The sequence below is a fragment of the Lasioglossum baleicum genome, chromosome 4 (assembly GCF_051020765.1).
Source record: "Lasioglossum baleicum chromosome 4, iyLasBale1, whole genome shotgun sequence".
Classification (NCBI taxonomy): domain Eukaryota; kingdom Metazoa; phylum Arthropoda; class Insecta; order Hymenoptera; family Halictidae; genus Lasioglossum; species Lasioglossum baleicum.
In genome coordinates, this window is record NC_134932.1 from 4482323 (window position 1) to 4503087 (window position 20765).

Consider the following 20765-nt stretch of genomic DNA (forward strand, 5'->3'; position numbering starts at 1 on the left):
TATGCATTTATGACAAAAAATGGACACGCGCAATTTAAAGCAGTGGACATGTTAAAAATATTCAAGGACATCAAGATATTAGTTTCAGTTTAATAAGATAATTAAAAGAAGAATACAATTTTTATCTGGCTCCTGTGTTGTGCAATCAATGCGAACATTTTTTATTTTGCATAAAGATCCGCAGCCTAATCATCATATCTAAACATTAATCAAATGATATTAATCCGCATATTGTGATATATTTTAAAGGTTTGTATAACCTACGAATACATTGAGATCCGTACACACTACATAATAAGTTAAAGTGGCCCACAGTTTGTATACAAGTGAGCCCACAGTGAAATAGAGCAATAATAAAATTCGTGAGATTAAACAACAATAAAAAGTAAAGAATGCAATAATAGAAAATCTAGATGCAAACCATACGGAAGAATGCGGGACGTTGAAATTGAAATCCGAATCAAAGACGGCCTCGCCTTTCGATGGAAGAGGGACAGACTTGTGATCCTGTGGAATCTTTGAAACGGGAAAAATGCGGCGCTTGTTTATGCACAATAGCATGCAGATACATCTGTGCCGCAAATTCCTAATCGTCCTAACACTGGTCTCCAGATTGGTGCGTCGAGTTCAGCTGCACTTACGGTTGTACGACCTTTCCCATTCGAGCAGTCGAGCTAGTCGCTGCCAACCTAAGATCAGTCGTTCACTAAACGTCGAGCGAAAAACAAACGAGTCCGTCGATCGTCCGGATTCTCTGGGCAACCGTTCTTTTTGTCTTTCTCGCGTGTTGCCCCATGAATCAGCACGCGTGCACGCGTCCTTTTCATGACAGAAGTTAAGGGAAGAGTGTTCCGAGCACGTTCGTCAGCGCCGATTTACATTCCATCGTTATCGCCGCCTCAGTTTTCTCGATACTGACAGCTCGTGGCAATATTATCGTCGCGGCCACAAGTGCGTCGATGTAAATAGAAGCAAACCGCTACTGTCAGTCTGGGCGGCTACAGCAGCTACAGTATTAAATCCACACGCGTGCACACACGCACATGCCTGTGACGTACGAGCGTTCAGTGACGACACTTGCGAACACATTCGATTCTCCCGTTCACGGTGACTGGTTAATGTCAGCATAATTGCGAGGAACACGTTTCCCTCGTGGGATGTTGAAACGTTAAACTCGTCAGCTTCATATTTCGTAATATTTTGAAATTTTACACGTCGGCGAATTCGCCAGATTTCGATTGAAAATCAAATTTGTATCGCGGGAGTGTAAACGGTGCACGATTCGATCGAGTCAGGGGAACGAACGGAAAACAATGTGAAACTATCGGAGTGTATGAAAGGCGAAAGATTTGTTGTGTTGGTTGTTAGGTGTCCGGGGGCCCCGGTGCGAGTTGCCGCGGCACTGATCAATGGCCGCCTGGACTTTGCATCCGTTTTGTTGGCAGTAGTGCGCATAGTAGTATTCAGTGCGTCGTGCGAAAAGCAGTGGAGCTTGGCGAGGTCGCCTTTTGCGTTGGCACGGAGATTCTTTGGTGCGTGTTTTCGGTCTTGTCCCCGGCCGAGAGAGAGTCCTGTCTATCAACGTGCTGGTGTCGGTTCCATCTTGGTGCGATCAAGCGAATAGTGATGAAGTGTGACTCTGTGCGCGAACGTGCAGGGCGTAGCCAGTCATTGTGGAAAATCGCGTGAAAACGAGGGACAAGAAGGCGGTGCGTGACAGTCGGAATCTGCCATTGGAAAGGATATCTTGTTATCTTTATCGCGCCAGTGGCATTTCGCGTACTCGCTGGTTCGCTGCATCATCGTCATCGCTTATCGTCGTCCTCTGTGTGTCTCTCTCTCTCTCCTTTCTGCCTCTGTCTCTGTCTCGCTCACCCGCTCTGTCTTTTTTCCCGTACCGTCTCTTTCTCTGGCGTCTTATTCCGTAATACCCTACCCATCCGTGCCACTTTGTACGCGCTGTGGTGGTAAAACCGAGGAACGTCTCTCTCTACGCATGGTGCAGGCTCGATCGCAACAAAGTTACGAATTCAAGTACGAGGTAAGAGTTATTGACAATTCGCGCGGCTCGCAGTGGCGCGGCGATGCGCTCGCTCGCTCGCGAACGGATTTCCCGTAGTCCGATTGATTTTATCGGAGAGCAGTAATATGAAACAAGGGAGAGGCATAATATCTATGGGGGTGTGGATTCTATTGGCTGTCGGCGGTGGTGCTTGGTTTCTGTGCTTCTGGCACACCCATCGCTGCGCCGACCGCTGGCCACCACCGTGTGAGTTCGAGCCGAGCGGAAGGACGAGTCTCTCTCGCTCTCCGCCACTCTATCTTCCTCGCTCGCACGCTCGCTCTCTCGCTCTTTCTCTCCCGAGTTCAAAGAGGGAGAGTAAAAAGCCGGCATACCGCAGCCTTAGACTTCGCTCCATTTTCCACCTTTATTGAATTATTCCTCTCCCGGGGATTTCACTCGAGGCCGGCCCCGCGTCGAGCGGCCGATTAATCTCGCGGGAAAGGAAGACGTTCCGCGCGATTTCGGTCGCGATAACGGCGAAACAATTCCGTCTAGAAAGTGATCATCTTCAACCCTCGGCCGAACAACGCCGGGTCGTTTCGACACGCCTGTGCTGGAACCTCCTCAGTCGTCGGAGGCTCCTCGACGGAGATGACAATTTCTTCAAAACAATGACGCTTTGCTGGATAAACGGGTTGACAGCGGCAATATCGATCTACGTATAATCGCAAGGTTTATCACGTTGTAATCCGGTGAGAACGACAGACGAAACGGTTGCACTTTGCTAAATGCTTGTTTGCTCACGGTGGAAGAATGTAGCGGCGGAGGGTTAACGTATCTTTTTTCCGGGACGGGGTGGGAGCAACGCCGGACTCTCGTTTTCCTCGAAACGAAGAAAATAAAGAGACCGAGGAAAAATGTTCGCAGGGAATTGTATACAAGCGTGTGTGGCCCCACGAGTAGGGAGCTAAATTCTGACGTACGCTTTGTTCGGGCTGGCATTCGACTTTCTCGTACCTAGCACGAGTTTCACGCTGCTGTCACGGTGCCGCCTTGCCTTGTTGGTCATCGTTCCGCGTTCTCGTGCAACATGATATTATTGTCCTTTTTCTTTTCCGTATTCGTAGTTTCCGAAAATTCGCGGCGAGAATTTCCCGGCGTCTAACGGGCCGCTTCGGTGATTTATGGGTCGGTATTATCAGCTGAACAATACCGACGCAACAACGCTGCTTTGCCGCCCGTCGCGCTGAGATAATGAGTTATGGAATTTTCGATATCGCCGCGGCACACGTTCGATACGCACGCGATTATTATTTTCACGCGGTAGTAAACGGCGAGAGCCCTAGGCTGTTTCCAACATTTCGGTGTACAGCTGGGACTGGCGTTCGTTCGCGAGCTAGTTTTCATTCCGGACGTTTGCGTCACGAGCGAAACCCAATCGTAACACGTTCACGAGTGTGGCACGATTGACTCCTTACAATGTGTTACTTAATGTTTTATTAGCGTATTGGTCAAGCTGATGGATGATCGTTGTTTCGTTCGTACGACGAACTGCGCGCGGTTAAATGCCACTAGCAAGCGTGCGAATCCGAGCTGTAAATGTATGTACATAATATTCGAAATATGACGCATATTTCGTACTATGTACATATTCAACTATTCCCGATGTCGAGATTGCGTTATCGTGAATTCTTATCTATTTTATCAAACCGCTTTGTCACCGAAACTCAATGCTATTAATGTCCTCGAGCGAGGAGTGAAAAAAGAATTTAAGACGAATTTATGACATAATATGTTATCAAGGTGGTGTGAAACAGATTTTTAAATAATCCGAAACAGTATTTTCAACCAGAGACCATTTTTAATAAATGTTAAATGCTTTCGGCGCAACGGTTCGATCGTTTATTACGAATTATAAAGCAATTTTGCTAATTGTCAAACAAAATCAACGTTTCGATCCTATTTTGGATCCTTTTCAGATCCAATTCTCGACCAATCCAGAGACAATTCTTATTTTGCGTAAAGATCTGCACTCTAATCTTCGAGTACTAGCCATATTTGGTACAAATCGAAATTGAAACGGTTGAATTTTTTATCCTCCAATCTTGAACGATTCTGACACCGGTTCTCAATCATAACAATGGATAACGTTCGCTTTAATGATAACATTTATACAATGCGCGATGTAAACGGTCGTACAAATCTGAATTTATCATTCAGGAAGATGGTCATATGAATTACAGTCGATGAAAACTAGTAATTTTTTCCTTTCAATAAGATGCAAGCAACAAGTCGTTCATTTCTGTCAACACAAGCCACCATCTTGTTACGATCACTGAAAACATGCATAACAAGTAATCTGCGAATCTCTAGGCAGCAATGATAAATGCAATATAAATATCAAACGACCAGTAAATTATCTAGACAAACTAATTGTCGAATATCCGGTTGGTCCATTCATTAATCCTTAACAACAATAATTTGCATAAAGACCAGCGATTCAATAACAACAGTACATCAATAAACGATTTCATCGTTTTATAGTTTCATCAGCTACAAAATACTGCTGCGCAGCTACATAAATAATTAGACTGCGGACCTTTATGCAAAATAAAAAATGTGTGCATTGGTTGCAAGACACAGGAGCCAAATAGAAATTTCTTTCTTCCTTTAATTGTCTTATTAAGCTGAAATTAATATTTTACCATTTTCGTCATAAATGCATAAAATCCGCAGTCTATAAATAATTTAGAAACATTGGATAACCTGTCTCGATAGATTTGCGTTGAATTTTTGATAAGTGCATAATTGCGTCGCGTGTTGCGCCGATAATCTCGAGTTATCGCGACTGTCCCGAGGCGATTTTTCGAAGTCCACGCTGCTCGGTCGATAACGATCAGCGTCGCGGAAGTTCTTTCGGTTTTTTCTTTGTCGCTGTTCGTCGCTGTTCATTTGTGCTGCTTTGGTTGTCCGTAGGTGAACGATCAACATGAGCAGCAGATGACTGTTGGCCGAGCTGTTGCTCGTTCGACTTTAATATGAGTGAAGTAGTGGCTGTTACACCTAGTGGTGGACCGACACGCCAGGAAAGCGTGGCACACGTCAAACGGCATAAATTAGCCAGCTGTAATGTTCCTCTCGTGCACGGACGGACGAATCCGCCGATCAACAACCGTAACAGGCTGACCACCCACCAACGAAATCACAGTTTGGACTTTAGGTATGTAACAAACAAACAAACGAACGACGACCACGCTCCGCGCTTCCGGTGGACATTTATAGACGCAGATAGCCGCGAATTTTTAATCTCTGCTATCTGTACAGTCGCGACATGATCTCCGCGGCGAGACTATACCACCGAGACGTACGCACTATTGGCCAAATCGACGAAATCTGTGTCAAAATCAAAGAACTTTCGATAAAGCGATGAAATATTTTTTAAATGAAAGCTGAAACTTTGCAGAATACGGGATAATTATGGAGATTGTGGTACGAACGTTTTTTAACCTTGAAAGAATTCGTTGAACTTGCACAATTTCAAGAAAATTGTGGTTTTTCCAATACCACGCGCGGAAAAAAATCTTTTTTAACACGCGACACATCATTTCCCGTAGATTTTTTCACGCAGATTTTAAGTAAACGTTCAAATACTTCATTATGATTATTTTTAATGTTTCATATATGAGAATACAATATTCCTTCTAACTAGTGGGTTACCAAATCATTTCAACGAAAAAATGATTTCACAAGTTGTGTTCACAAAAATCGATTTCTTGCAAAATCCTGAGGTCGTAGACAAATTTTAAGACCAGATTTGAAATCTGCGTGAAAAAATCTACGGGAAATGATGTGTCGCACGTTGAAAAAAAATTTTTTCCGCGCGTGGTATTGGAAAAACCACGATTTTCTTGAAATTGTGCAAGTTTAACGAATTCTTTCAAGGTTAAAAAACGTTCGTAACACAATCTCCATAATTATCCCGTATTCTGCAAAGTTTCAGCTTTCATTTTAAAAAAATCTCATCGCTCTATCTCATTTCTACGAAAGTTCTTTGATTTTGACACAGATTTCGTCGGTTTGGCGCGAAGGATTTTATCTACAGACAAAAATAATCATCTTAAGGTGGCAGATTCGTTTCCAGGATTGCAATGCAATCAATAATGTAAAGATGGGGGTTTTAGTAGTCAAAAGCGTTAGATGAAAGATCAATGTAGACCGCAGTCGTCTTCAAAAGTCCTAATTCTACGTTTACGAGGCGTAATTTGCATTATTTGGCAGCATGTAGCTGTCGCAGCTTTATGAAAATAGCTACGTGCGTAGCTTTATTCTAGAATAATGCAAATTACGCCTCGTAAACCCCATCGTTTTGCATTATCGAGATCTGCACCCTTGCAATCCTGGGAACGAGTCTGTTTTGCCGTATAAAGCAAGAACAGACTCGAGTTTGGTCAATCGACAGAAAAGTTGACGTAAAAGTAGTAGGTCACAGTGATTTGAACTCATAATTAAACTTCCCGCCCACGCAGCGGCTGTCTGCCGCAGTTATTCCCAGCGCATTGTCCATTGGCCGAGGACCCTTTAGCCCCTAAAATGTCAGCAATTCGTCAAAAATATATTCAACGATGCTTCAGGAACATTACCTACAATAATTTTGTTATTGTCAACGAAGATAATGGAGTTTTAAAAAGAAATTGGAAATGTCTACTCGGTAATCGACATAAGAGTGAAACACAGTTTTTATTTATACATAGTTGTTTGCGATCATATGGAATTATTGTTTATACAGAACTCAGTAGCACAATATTCCATATATGTATACGAAAATATTTTGCACAAAATTACCCGGACAAAGCACACAGAAAACTCTGCACTCGTCGCATGCATATATCGTTGCTCCGATGTGCAGTGGAGATTCTTATTTTTAGAGTCACCCGGTATACACACAGAGTAGCTCAATATTCTGCTGTATAGCGGAGCACATTGTAGCATAGGCATTCTACAGTAGAGCATGGATCTGCATTGGCTGCAATAAAGACGACGACAATTCAGCCTGCAATACCAGATCGATACTTGCACAGTTATGGATTTTCATTTTGTGAAATATTTTTATTTTCTTTCATTTTTGACGTGGGGGGCCAACGAGATACGATAATAATTTCGTGTACATGTTAAGTTTGTATTTATCGCGAACACGAATCACGCTGACGTTTTTGCTTCGTATGATACGAATTTGGCCATCGGCGTGGGATGCCAGTTGAATGATGGCATCCATCTGTCTTTATCCTCTTTCCCTTATTTGTCTTGGAATCTTGAACATACACGAAATGTTGTTTCAGGTTTCAGCGACGCAACAGTAATTAAAGAACAAATAGAAAATCCTACTCACCGTAAAATTTTTGTTTTACGTGCGTATATTAATTCCCTGCCTCTATCTCTCTTCTCTCTCGTTATTTCTCTCTCCGTCTCTCGTGCGGCTCGCATTCAACTGTTCTCTCCAAACGCAAGTTTTCATTCGTTCCTCACGCACACACGCGCGCGCTCGCTCGCTTTCTAGAGTCTTGAACAAAACAGACAAATGCTCTCAATGCATCGGCTGTTAAAGCAATTTTAAACTTCAATACGTATAATGAACACATTGAACACGGCGATAAAGGAGTATCATCTAACTACACGGCAACACGCCATAACGAATGGCAACAGTGCGATTAAACGAAATATGAAAGCAACAGAGTAATTTTGTTATATTAATCTGAAGATTGCAATATACGTTGTTGCAGTACAAGAGACTCCGAACATGGACACGATATTTGGTGAAAAAGTACGACACAAATTTTCATCTACCTCCGGTGGAAATTTTTCCATTCGGCTTTCATAGAAAATCCAACGTTCGACTTTGCTACGGAGAAAGGGAAAAATGTAACAAAACCAGCGCATTTGTAAAGTTTACCATTTTCAGAGAAATAGCAGCGTTGCTATTTCAAAAGAACTGGATATGCATTCTATTTTGTTTCCCGTACCTCCACTTGAGTTATCTATAATTCTCGGAAATCCCTGAATACGATTGCAAAAACATACGGGTAGAAACCAGGCACCGACAAAATACGTACTCTGTCCATAGCTTTACGGTTCGTTATGTGCTTGAAATCGATGCCATTAAAACCAAATTTTTGAGGAATTGCGTAGGTAGAAAGAGAAATTAACGGAGCACTGAAGTCGGAATCAATGCAGATTAGGCACTTCTAGTGCTTGGTAGTGCTAGTGTTGATATACACCCAAGTAATTAGTTGAACAATGATATCATGAAAATGTTGGTGAAGGCTTCGTTTTTTAATTATTAACGAAGATAAGAAAGTTAAGTTAAAGAGTAAAAATTGTTTAGAACGAATTCTATATGAATCAGCTGTCTGTAAATATAGCTTCCATTGAATTAAAATCAGAATAATATTCAAATTATAAAACGAAATTTTAATTTGTAGAACTAAGGATATCAGAACTGCGGATCTTTATGCTTTTATGAAGAAATTGGTCGGGTGAAATATAAAACAGTGAAAGATTTTAAAAATTCAAGAATCTTGTAATGTTGTTTTTAATGTAACAAAATCGTTAAGGGATGAAATCAATTTTTATGTTATTACTAGACTGCGGATTTTATGCATTTATGACAAAAATGGGTACATACATGCAATTTAAAGCTGTGAACATGTTAAAAATATTTAAGGGCATCAATGTATTAGTTTCAGCTAAATAGGGTAATTAAAAGAAGAATACAATTTTTATTTGGCTCCTGAGTCCTGCAATCAATACAAACACTTTTTATTTTGCATAAAGATCCGCAGTCTAGTTATCACTATACAGGCTGCGTCCGTTAAGTTATCTAAAAAGTATTTTTTCAGATTGAAGAATACGCGAACATGTAGCTCATCAAGTACTGAGAAACTTTTGTCTAAAACATTTTTTAACTACACTACTGGAAATGCCTGAAACATGATGACATAACTTAACGGACACACCCTGTATATGTTGTATACTGCTTCCCACAATCAATGCAAAATATTCTTATTTTATGAATTTTTTCAGATTTTTCGGTTTGGCGTGCCGTTGTTAAAAAAAATAAAAACCGATTTTTTCGACGTTTTTTCCGCGAAGAACTAAGCTAACCTTATAATTGTTACCTCCTATTTATTCTGTAAGCCTATCAGGCTCTGATAAACCTTGAGCATTGTACAGAAGTAATTAAAAAATGAAATCAACTTAATTAATATTTCTACAGTATAAACATTACATCTAGAAATATCAATCACGTTTCATCACCTGTTTAAGAAATGCGGGGCTAAAAAATGACACGGGATGCCACGTTTGCGGGATTGCGATCCCTACGCGTTTTGTACTACGAGAATCAGTGAGACTGTGTGCTGTTTGCAGGTCAATGGGTATTCTACTGCCGCCGGTTCCGCAGGCGAGCGCGACGACGCTGACGCTCCACCACAGAAATCGAAGTCTGGACTCGGCGCTGCAGCGTATCCCGGAAGTGGACGTGACGCCGAGCCCGGAATGCGAGACGACACCGGCCCCGGTAGCTAAGGCCGCGGTGCCGGCGTGCAAGGTGCGCAGCCGAGAACGCGAGGACCTGGCGAGCTTAGGATCCGATGACTCGGGTATCCTCTGCGGCTCGGATAGCGGGTCCAGTGACGCAACGAACGCGGCGACTAGAGAGTCCAGCGTGGACCATCTTCACAGTCGCGAGAGTTTGGACTCGTCTCTGTCGCAACCGGGTGACATGGATGGCGTCGACGTTGTGGACGGCGAGGAAAACAATTGTCACGTGTCGCCGGTGACGGTGTCGGTGTCCTCAGTGTCGTCGTTGTCGGTCCCAATGTCGCTGATGGAACTGGTGCATTTAAGTGAACCTCCGTCGAAAACTGGTGGTGAACATGGCAGTGACCGTGGTGGCGAACACTGTGAACACGGAAACGCGAACAGTGAGCAGCCGACCACGCAGGAACTGCCGCCACTCTGTGCCGAAATTCCGGTGACGATCAACAAGCGGGACTTCCAGAATCCCCTGGAACTCCTGCCGGTGAACGATAAACAGTGCGAGCTAGCCGGCGCCGCGATAACTCTGTGTTGCGGGACGACCGTGCAGTCCGAAGCCAACGAAGCCGCCGTTAAAAAACAGTCCGGTGTCGTTTGTCGGAGTCAGGAGATCGTGCAACCGAAACCATCCGAAGGCTGTCTGCTCAGACTATTCGAGAGCCAAATCTTCGACATGTCGATGGCGATTTCTTATCTTTTCAATTCTAAGGAGCCTGGTGTTCAGAGCTACCTTGGTAAGCCGTAGTCCTTCCATTTGGCTAATCAAGGTCATGAGCACTGCGAGTTTCATCTGATCGCATAGCTGTGACTTTTATCTTTCGATCTTTGAAGTCGGTAAAAATAGCTACAGAGATTTTTTATCGAGGTACATTATTGTTAGGTGAAAGAAATATGTTCGTAGATATACTGAGTAGATGAGAGACGATCTGTGATGCTGTGGTTTAGGAAAGTGACCTTGATCAGCCAACTTTCCTAGCACGTAATGTAGTACATCTGTTAAAGAGTCTGACAGATCCTTACCATAGATCTTGTGATGCTATTACTGTAGCAATATCGTAATAGTTAGCGATCGGCTATGTGTATGATAATGTGGACGGAATAGTTTATGTAGCCCACGATTTTTGGAAATGTTTGTCTACAATTGTTCCGGCTCTTTATACGAAAATATTCTGCAAGCAATGCAATGTAAATCGTTTTCCAGGGAACAAGATGTTTAGTTTCCCAGATCCCGATGTGGACTTCTATCTACCACAACTGGTTGTAATGTACATACAACTACACGATGTTACAGAAGTCCTGTATCCATATCTTGTCCATAGGTAAGCACACGTTGATACAAAGGCTGCACATGATAAATCTGATAATCAGTAGACTGCAGATTTTATGGATTTACATTTAAATTGATAAAGTACGAACTGTGGAAACATTTAAGGAAACTAAAAATCTGGCTATGTATTACTTCCAGTTCATTAAAATGTCTTGCTATTAATACAGACAGTTTTTATTTTGCATAATAATCTGCAGTCTAGCAATGAATCTCAATGTCACAAAGAAATGGACACTTTGAAACAATTGAGAGAAAAAATCAATTGAAAAGTTCATGCAACTTTCTTGTTTACTAGGTGTAGACAGTCAGCGGACTTTTCTTTAAAATGTGCCTGGCTATTAGACGCGTATAGTTCTGATGCTCATTTGCCATCCAAGAAGAAGTCTCATGGGACCAAACTAAAAAATCTTATTCTCTCAGACGAACTCAGGTAAAGAATAAACTGAAATCAATTGTAGTAGATACGCGAGCAACACGAGATCGTAAGAGTATTCTGTACTAAATCTTGCGTGTGTGTGTGAACGAAACAATAGGCCAAAAGGAAATGAGAATAGGAAACACCGTGTAGCTGGATTGCAGACACCGACCCCACCGTCATTAACCACAATGCAAAGCATTACATCTCCTAATAAAAAGACACACCAAAGATCTCAGTCGGACGCCACTGGATTATTTCAAACATTACGTCGTAGCCATTCCGGTACATAGATCACGCTCATTTATATATTGTTGTATCTTTGTGTCGTATCGTTAGATGATTTGCTATTTCTTTCAAGGTACAATAAATAAAGTAAGTCTTGGGGACCTGAGCTCTGGTCGAGCATTTGACAATGGTTGTACCTGTTTTTATTCCTGCCAAGGTGTGGTAAACGATTTACGAGGACAGAAAACCGACTGCTTTTGCAATGTAATTATACCGATATTTCTTAAACGAGATCTTTCTATCGTTCTAACTCGAGGAATATAAAAACAGATTTCAATCGCTGCTGTTTGTGTTTACAGGCGCCACGTCTTGCTCCAGAACTCGAATTTATACAAGCGTTAATATCAATTGGTAAATTGCTTGGAACTATTCCAACAAAGGAAAGTAAAACTGTTCAATTAATAGCGGAGCTTAATACTCTCAATTTGAATCTCCCTGCAAGGGTGTGGCTTCCTTTGCACAGTTCAGTACCACATCATATCGTACGAGTGCCACCGCAATACGCTGCTGTCCTAAATAGTAAAGATAAGGTGAATGACCATAAAGTAGCCTTAGTTGAAATCCAGATTTGCTGATCACCGACTAATACTGTGATTTATGATCTGCAGGCACCATACATAATTTACGTTGAAGTGTTAGAGGTAGAAGATATATATACGTCACCTGTACCGACGAAGATAGTGGGCCATTCATTGAGGCACACGAAATCCGAAGAAAATTTAACCGGAGGCGAACAGACCACTGTGATCGCTCCGCCAGACATATCCACCACAGAAACACAACAGACAATGCCACCACCGATCAGGCAAACCCCGGTTAAAAATACTTCCCCGTACTCGGTGAGAAGTACGGAAGTCGCATTTACTTTTCCCGATGACGATCCCAACGATTGCTGGAGCCAAGAGGACGACGAAATCACTCAACAGGTATACACGTGTACAACATGTCACAGTTGTACAGGGTGACAAGAAATAACGGAGTTAATCATTTCTTATTATAATTCTGTCAAATCGACGAATTTCGAAAAACCAAATAATAACAACCATAACATGGACCTTTAGTATTCATATATTTAAGAAGTCTCGAAATTTTGCCAGAAGAGCTGCGGCCCATAATCGAAAATTTCAAAACACGTTTGAGCCTCTGAATCGGCTCAAACGGTGGCCACTTCGAAACTTCTTAAATACATGAATACTAAAGGTCTATGTTATGGTTGTTATCATTTGGTTTTTCAAAATTCGTCGATTTGACAGAATTATAAATAATAAGAAATGATTAACTCCGTTATTTCTTGTCACCCTGTACTTGATGCCTGAATCAATGTAGAATGTTATTAGCGGCAATACGCAATTCGATAACAACTTGAATTTTTGTCCACACAGTATTTACAACTCCGTAAGCCTAAAGATAGAGATACGATATCCCAATTAAGTCAAGAGTCATCAGATAGTAAAGAACCAATATTTGTACCTGGTGATATAAAGCGACGATTGAGTGAAATGGCCGCCGCGCCTAGTGCAACTTTCAATCATGATCCAGAGGATCCGTCGGCGGCTGTTTTGAAAGAACCATGGGAATTAAAGCAACGTCGCATAAGGGCTTCCAGTCCGTACGGTCACCTCGCATCGTGGAGACTTCTTGCCGTCATTGTAAAATGTGGTGACGATCTTCGACAGGAGCTGCTTGCCTCGCAATTGCTTTCGATGCTCCAAAGAATCTGGCAAGAGGAACAGGTACCTCTTTGGGTGCGACCCTACAAGTAAGACTTCGTCATCTATCACGCGTCTTTTTAGGTACGTAACTATAAAACGAGTTGTTCAATGCTGGATTTCATTTTACAGAATTTTATGCTTGTCTAACGATAGCGGCTTGATCGAACCAATTTTGAATACTGTATCACTGCATCAAGTGAAGAAACAGTGCCAATTAACGCTCGTGCAATACTTTGAACGAGAATTCGGCCCACCTACATCCGACACATTTATCACCGCACAGAGGAATTTCATTCAAAGTTGCGCGGCGTATTGTCTTGTCTGCTATCTGATTCAGGTTAAAGATCGTCACAATGGAAACATTCTTCTTCACAGTGATGGTCATCTAATACACATAGATTTCGGATTTATTCTATCGACCTCGCCGAGGAATCTGGGTTTTGAGACTAGCCCGTTTAAATTGACACCTGAATTCGTGGAGGTGATGGGCGGAAGTCAGTCGAAACAGTTCCAAGAGTTCAAAACGCTAATTCTGCAAGGTTTAATCGCGGCACGGAAACATATGGAGAAATTTGTAAATCTTGTGGAGATCATGTTATCAGGTAGGATTTGTTCAGCGTGAAATTTAACACGTTGAATGCCGCGTCTGCCGAAAATGAGAGACCGAATTGTCCGTCTATATTTGTAAGCGAATGTTTACATTAATGCAGCGGTTTCCAACCTTTAGCTACTTTTATTTTTTAATAGATATAATGATATAGACACGTTTCAAATAATAAAAACTTTATTACAAAAAAGTGAGAACTACAAATTCATTTTTTATCATAAAATTTGGCCGCTTCCCAGGTGGAAACTGTTGCATTAATGTATCGAGTGTTGCAAATTCGGTTACGACTTTTGAGACCGCTGGGCAGGCACTCGACGTGTGAACAGAATAGTTCCGATGAATGCGATCGATTAAAATGAAAATGATTTTTGCAGGGTCGCAACTTCCATGTTTTCGTAGCGGCGGGGCAGCGACTGTTCAAGGATTGAAGAACAGATTCCACCTAACATTGACCGAGGATCAATTACGCCGGCATGTGGAGGACTTGGTCGAAGCTAGTATCCATTCATGGTCAACTAAATTGTACGATCGGTACCAATATTTCGCAAATGGCACCCTTTAATAACAACAACATCAACATTTTTGTCCTTGTGTGAGAAAGAGAATGATTTTTACGAGAGAGAGAGAGAGCGCGAGAACTTTGAGTTTGATAATAACGTGGTACTTCTTCCATGAAACGTATGACACTTTGTAGCATTCCGTAAGCACAAATTTATCTTTGAATCGAATTATTTGATGGCGGTGCGCAGATAGTGATCGAGATACATAGGGAAATGCTATCTAAAATATAGATTTATTCCGAATAGGAAATAGGCTGATTTTCGATAGATTAATTTTACTTGCTCTTAAATTATTCCTTAGTTTCTCAACGAAAACCTGAATGTTGTCTTCAATAAGAGAAAGAAAAGATAGAGAAGAAGATGTAGAAACTCCACGCTCGTGCATAATTGAGATAGGCTTGTAAATGTGCATATGATTCGCAGAAATTCGGATGCCTTGTTACGCCCGTGAATGATAGCGAACGAAACAGGGAATAATTTATGAAATTTTTATTGTTACGTTAAGCAATATCGAGTATGTATAATTGGTTTTGTTGTATACGTTCAAATGACTATGTATGCCTTATTGGCAAACTGCGAGTTAACTAACGTCGGTGCAGACTTCGTGACATTGACTGAATGTTGGACTGCTAGAATCGTTATAGCCTATAACAGCGTAATTTGTTAAAGGTGCCTTATTTGTAGAGAAAATGGCGGAACGATCGAATCCGAACTCAGTGAAGTGACTATGTGCGTTGATCTACCGGGAGATAAACAAAACAAACAAACAAACAAACAAAAAAAAAAGAAACTGAACTATTACGAAAAGGACAATCTATAATTTGTACATAAAAATACATTGCGTGAACTTTTGTGGAACTCCTTTCGTAGTTAATTTTCGGCAATAACCGATCCCACCACGATAATAGTGATCGAACGATCACCACGGTGTTTTAAAAGATTCTACGCGGAGAATCTTCGTGCGGAAGAAGCGTGCAAAAAACTGGCTCAGATATTAGCAGGAGACGAATACTCAAAATATTTCCTACTTTATAGATTAATACTATTATAAATACATTTAATTGTAATGATACGCTATAAGGAGTAATTATTATTAGTAAAAGTTTAAGGAAATCACAATTTGAAAGTTTTTACATGTTCTTATTACATGCATACACAACATTAATAGTCATAATGCGATATCTTAGTTGTGTGAAGATAGTTATTTAATGGTATTTCTGCGTTAAGCATATGTTCGTTTAAATAAGTAAATTATAAAAAGTAAAAAGAAGTATTGTATATACAGTGACAAATTTTATCACTTATCGATTTAAGATTCGGTCGAGAATGAATGTACGAAGCAAAATCAAAGTCACCGTGAGCCAGCCCATGTATGGAAATTTGGGCCGTCTGACTTCCAAGTGTCTTAAACTCTCTTTCTTCTGTCTCATAACCGTCTCATGAATAGAATGGCGGATCAGAGATTCAGAATAATTGATATTGCATAACGCTCAATAAACTTTGCATTTTAATACCTTATATTTACGTAACGCTCCTCGTTGCACCAATTTCTGTTCCGTGACTATTCCGTGCAATTCTCCTGCTTGTCATAAATAATTGTACACTGTTACAAAGAAGGAAAACGTTTCATTGATTTCGTATAATAAATTCCACCTTTTTCTGTACAAATGGAAAATGTTAATATCTCTGATTTGCCTGATTCTTTCGCCTCCAATTATGAGCTACTGATAATATCAATTATTAAATAAATATGAAATCCAATCAAACCTATTTTTGATTGATATACCCATGACGACCTGACCGGGGACTTGAGAACCAAATATTCTTTCGGTGTTTTAGGTAATCGCAACGTTAGGCAAAACTCTTGAACGAATAGGAGCAATAACTGCTCGAACAATTTTGAATTTTTTGTATGCGCGATGTGTCCCTGATTTTCACTTTAAATGACATATCGAGTCGGAATATATGTACACAGAAATACAAGATAACTCAAAGATATTCAAATTTTTATTAATTGTACATCGATCGCTACACAACGCTTTCTTTTAACTAACAACATTAAGTAAATAATCGATTCTATAAATACCTATTAGGATATCAGTCATAAGAAATTCGGGAAGTACGGATGTACATATATAATAATTGATGTATATGACAATGAAAGCATAAGTATCATAAATATCACAATAAGTTATGATTACAGAGATCATACAAATGTTCTTATATTCTAGAGAGCTGTTGTAATAAATTAGAAGGCAAGATCGCTTCCAATTTGTCTAAAATATAATAAAATGGATGTGAAAACCAGGCAAGCATTGATCGTGCTACTACACCCATGGTATCGGGATACTGATGCGTTAAAAGCGCTAGGAGTGCTGTAAAGGAACATAGACCTGCTGTGAATAAAATAAAAAATGGCAACTCCTTTTTAGGATACACGCTCACGTCGTGAAACGAAGGTAAAAGTTCGCGATCGGCACACTCTGTGCAGGTCGGATATGGATAAAATAAATGTCCTCTTTCTAAAGGATAAGGTAATCTTCTGAATGTACCTTCCCAAGTGCAGTGTAATAAATTTAGAGCACCTTCCATCTGTTTCCAGTGAGCTAGATGAAAGAATGCGTACGCTATTGCTTCCGAATCTCCTCTCTTCAGTACATGTTCCGGTGGCAAAATTAAAGGCTTCATTTCTAGTAAATACTTAGGTACATGAGGATTGAACTCGACAGCTCTGTGGATAGCCTCGATGGCTATCATTTCTGGAGTAGTTAAACCCCTTTTAATAGCAATGTCCGTTGAGAATTTGTCGGCAACCACTCTTGCTTTTAGCAACGCAGCTGTGTAACAAATGGTTGCCGACTTTGGTAGACTTATATCGTCATACTTTGCTAATACTGCTTGAACATCGGCGTAAGCTTGCATTTCTAATAAAGCTTCGATTAAATTCTCGTGAATGTTCAACACATTCATAATCGGTGGAACTTCTTTCGTTAAATCTCTAAATATCTTCACAGCTTCTTTCAATTTTCCTAACTTTCTCGCGCACATAGCTAGTCGCCGTTTAATGTAAATTAATACATTCGTGTCCCTCCTGTGAATGGCTTCCGCGATTGCTCCTTGATGTTGAGTACTTTGAGATTTCCTATAATTGTTTTCAGCTACCTTCAACGCTTGCTTCAAAATCTTTTCAGCTTCCACGATAGTAGTAGCTTCCTCCTCCGCTAGCAATATGTACGCAGGAGCACAATCAGCGTTACGATCAAGAGCACTATGCGCCGCTTTTATTCGTACTACCGGATTACGTTCTCTCCAAGCTGTTTGCATTATTTCGTACTCAGCTTTACCTACAACATTTATTTGCATTCTTATTCTACGAGGAAAGAAAACGAGCCTACTAGCTTCATCCAAGCCTAAGCATTGCAAATATTTACAGGAAATAATTGGTTGTAAAGTTTTACCTGTATCACCTTCGCAGGTGAAGAACGTTTGATGATCTTGAGCAGATAAATTCATATCATAATACGTTAACGGTTCTTTGTTAGTGGCCCAATAAAACCTTTGATACTCGGCCCCTCTAAACAAGTTTATCGGATTTCGCCAAACTTTACATTCGGGAACGTTTTGTTGATTCGAATTCGAGCCATTTAAACTTGCGTTAGTTCCATCAGATCCATTGTCACCTCCACCAATCCATGGTGAAATATGATTTAAAGAGACTTGTTCGATGAAAGACGTACCATATTTTCTGAAGTACCACCACTCGAAAATAAGAATCAATCCAGAAATCAACGATGACGTTCCGGTGAGAGCGACGTAAAACTTTGGGGTTAAGGTGTTCAAAAACATTGTAGAGTCCCACATGCTTGTGAATAATAGGGCCATTTATAATACTCAAACACCGTGTAGTTTTTCTTTGTTTCTCTTTATTGTTCCAACTCGCACTACTACCGTTTGTACTAACAGGGTACTAATTAACAAACATCATAACACTGAACAATGTTGCTAAGTCCTTACATCACTCGCAAAGTGTTGTTGTTTTACTCTCCTAGTTTAATTAATAAAAAACAAAATAAACTCTGCAAATGATCTCAACATTTGCACACTTTTTTACGTTCAAAATTTCAAACGTTGCATGACCGCTCTCATTCTACTAACAAACGTGGTGGGCATTTATTTTGCTTGAAGTTGCCGAATTTAAAACCCAACATTGCAACGAGATGTTTCGAGATTCGTATAGCGCTGGCTGCTTGCCGCGACTTTGTCTAGAAACTTTTCAAATGTCACATTTATTTTCAGCCGGTAAATGAGCATTAGCCCGAATTTTTCGGTGTTTCTTACGCCCTCTAGGATATATTCTGGCTCCATCCAGAGAAACAGAAGGCCAATGACGGCATTTTGTCGGCGAAGAAGACCACTGAGGAGATTCTCGTCGCGATGCATCGGCGAGAATGCGAATTATCACGAAACTATATCGATTATTATTATGTTACATTCTCCGCCATATTTCAGACGATGTTTTGGCATTATTGTGGCACTATTTCGAATTTTTAGCGACGTGGTATATCAGATCACTGTAACTTTCACGTTATCCCCGCGCCCGTTGCGCCCGGTTACCGGGCTCGCTGAATAGCACAGGGGCTGGCAGTCTTTAATAGTATCTCGTCGGTGACCCGGCTTCAGAAAACATGCCGTGTTCCAAGTTACTTCATCTATCAGATGACGGTTGTGGGCAAAGTACTATAGTCTGTTGAGAAGTCGCAGTACCACGAAGCTAAAGTGTCCTAGAGAGAAACATATTTATAGAAACTGTAACTGTCATATATATTTTATTTTATTACTCGTTCATTTATGTATTTATTTCCATGCAACTTACGTTAATTAAAAAAAGAATAGTAAGAATAATTTGCTTGTGAAAAGATATATTTGTATCACGGTTTTGTCGTTCCCTATAATTCTTTATGCAACAAGTTTGCACCATTTTTCCAAATGTTTACATTAAATCGCTTTTATATCTGCTATCCATCACTTTGAACAGAGAGGATAAGAGAGTGCTCACGCCCGGGTCTGAGTTGCCACCACCACCGACGAGATACTATTAAAGACTGCCAGCCCCTGTGTTATTCAGCGGGACCGGTAACCGGGCGCGACGGGCGCGGGGATAACGTGGAACTTACAGTGATCTGAAATACCATATCGCTAAAAGTTCTACCAACGACGAGATACTCGTCAAGTAGAAGAAGAATGATATAGTATTTACCCATTCTGTAATTACCTTATAATACTATCACCGACGAAATACTATCCCGTCTCTTTACCTAAATAGAACCAGACGGTATATGACATTGTTCACGCCCGGGGCAAATCAGCTTGGATAATACATATATTCTGATCTGAATGAAGGTGAAATTGCAAAATGTTATGGAAGACAATAGGTATAGGGATAGAATTTATTGAAAAATCAACATATTTATTAAATGTGCAGCTATTAGCTCGATATTATCCTTAATTCAAAAGACACTAAAAGTTCTTACGAATAGAGGATAATACCGATTGCCCAGGTCTCACCACGAGGAGGTTGCTGCACGAGAGACCCGAAAGGAAGTCAGAACGAATGCAATATTCCTTCTGGCTCCCTTTCTTACAACAACGCTACATAATCTTAATAACTAACGCACGCAAGTCGAGCAATTATTGTGGAGCAAAAGGTGTGAATCGGAGAAGAAGTCTCCGATCCACGGGGGATCAAAGGCGAATCAGGCAGAAGGCTCTGATTCTTTAAAAGAAAAAAACTAAAGCGAACCAGAGCAGAAGGCTCCGGTTCGAAGGTGACGCGGCGCGTACAATGCTTGCAGTGCAGCTCCGGTCAGAGCCGATACCCGACGTGTCCTCACCAAGAGAAATGGACAGTGAGAAGTGTTCAAACGTAGAACCATCTCTCTGCCAACTACCTGCCACCAGGCAACGCAATGCATTGAGGTAACGTGGGTAGGATGACGAACAGAGAATTTCTCTGCCAACTACCTGCCACCAGGCAACGCAATGCATTGAGGTAACGTGGGTAGGATTACGAACAGAGAGAATGGCAATACGAGTAAACAGGTCTCAATGAACCACCCCTCTCAATGTATCGACGCCGAATACCGGCTCCAACCGGTCTGGTACATACAAGCAAGGTCCGACACAGCAGAAGGCTGTGTCGGAATCAAGCAAACGAGCAAAGTGAATTTAAGGCAATAATTACTCGACATATTTAAAACG

The 20765-nt window shown here is 41.0% G+C and overlaps 2 protein-coding genes across 3 annotated transcripts; one reads left to right on the forward strand and one right to left on the reverse strand.

The window, feature by feature from the left end:
* Nucleotides 1-674: 674 nt before the first annotated feature.
* Nucleotides 675-15365, forward strand: Fwd (phosphatidylinositol 4-kinase beta fwd). 2 transcript variants are annotated; one of them, XM_076421379.1, is made up of 12 exons: nt 675-2041; nt 4982-5225; nt 9428-10332; nt 10800-10917; nt 11221-11355; nt 11459-11625; nt 11717-11832; nt 11928-12158; nt 12237-12554; nt 13011-13387; nt 13470-13942; nt 14322-15365. In XM_076421379.1, exons 2-12 carry the CDS (start codon nt 5044-5046, stop codon nt 14507-14509), a joined length of 3210 nt encoding a protein of 1069 aa, XP_076277494.1. In that variant the 5' UTR covers nt 675-2041; nt 4982-5043; the 3' UTR covers nt 14510-15365. The 2 variants fall into 2 exon arrangements, with proteins under 2 accessions (XP_076277494.1, XP_076277493.1); XM_076421378.1 differs by having other exon boundaries at nt 676-2041; nt 11702-11832.
* Nucleotides 15366-16496: 1131 nt separating this feature from the next.
* Nucleotides 16497-18755, reverse strand: LOC143207695 (protein ST7 homolog). The gene is made up of 2 exons (XM_076421438.1): nt 17966-18755; nt 16497-17851 (listed from the first exon to the last, which is right to left on the reverse strand). The coding sequence occupies exons 1-2, from the start codon at nt 18387-18389 to the stop codon at nt 16728-16730; spliced, it is 1548 nt and encodes a 515-aa protein (XP_076277553.1). The 5' UTR covers nt 18390-18755; the 3' UTR covers nt 16497-16727.
* Between the last annotated feature and the right edge of the window lie 2010 nt (nt 18756-20765).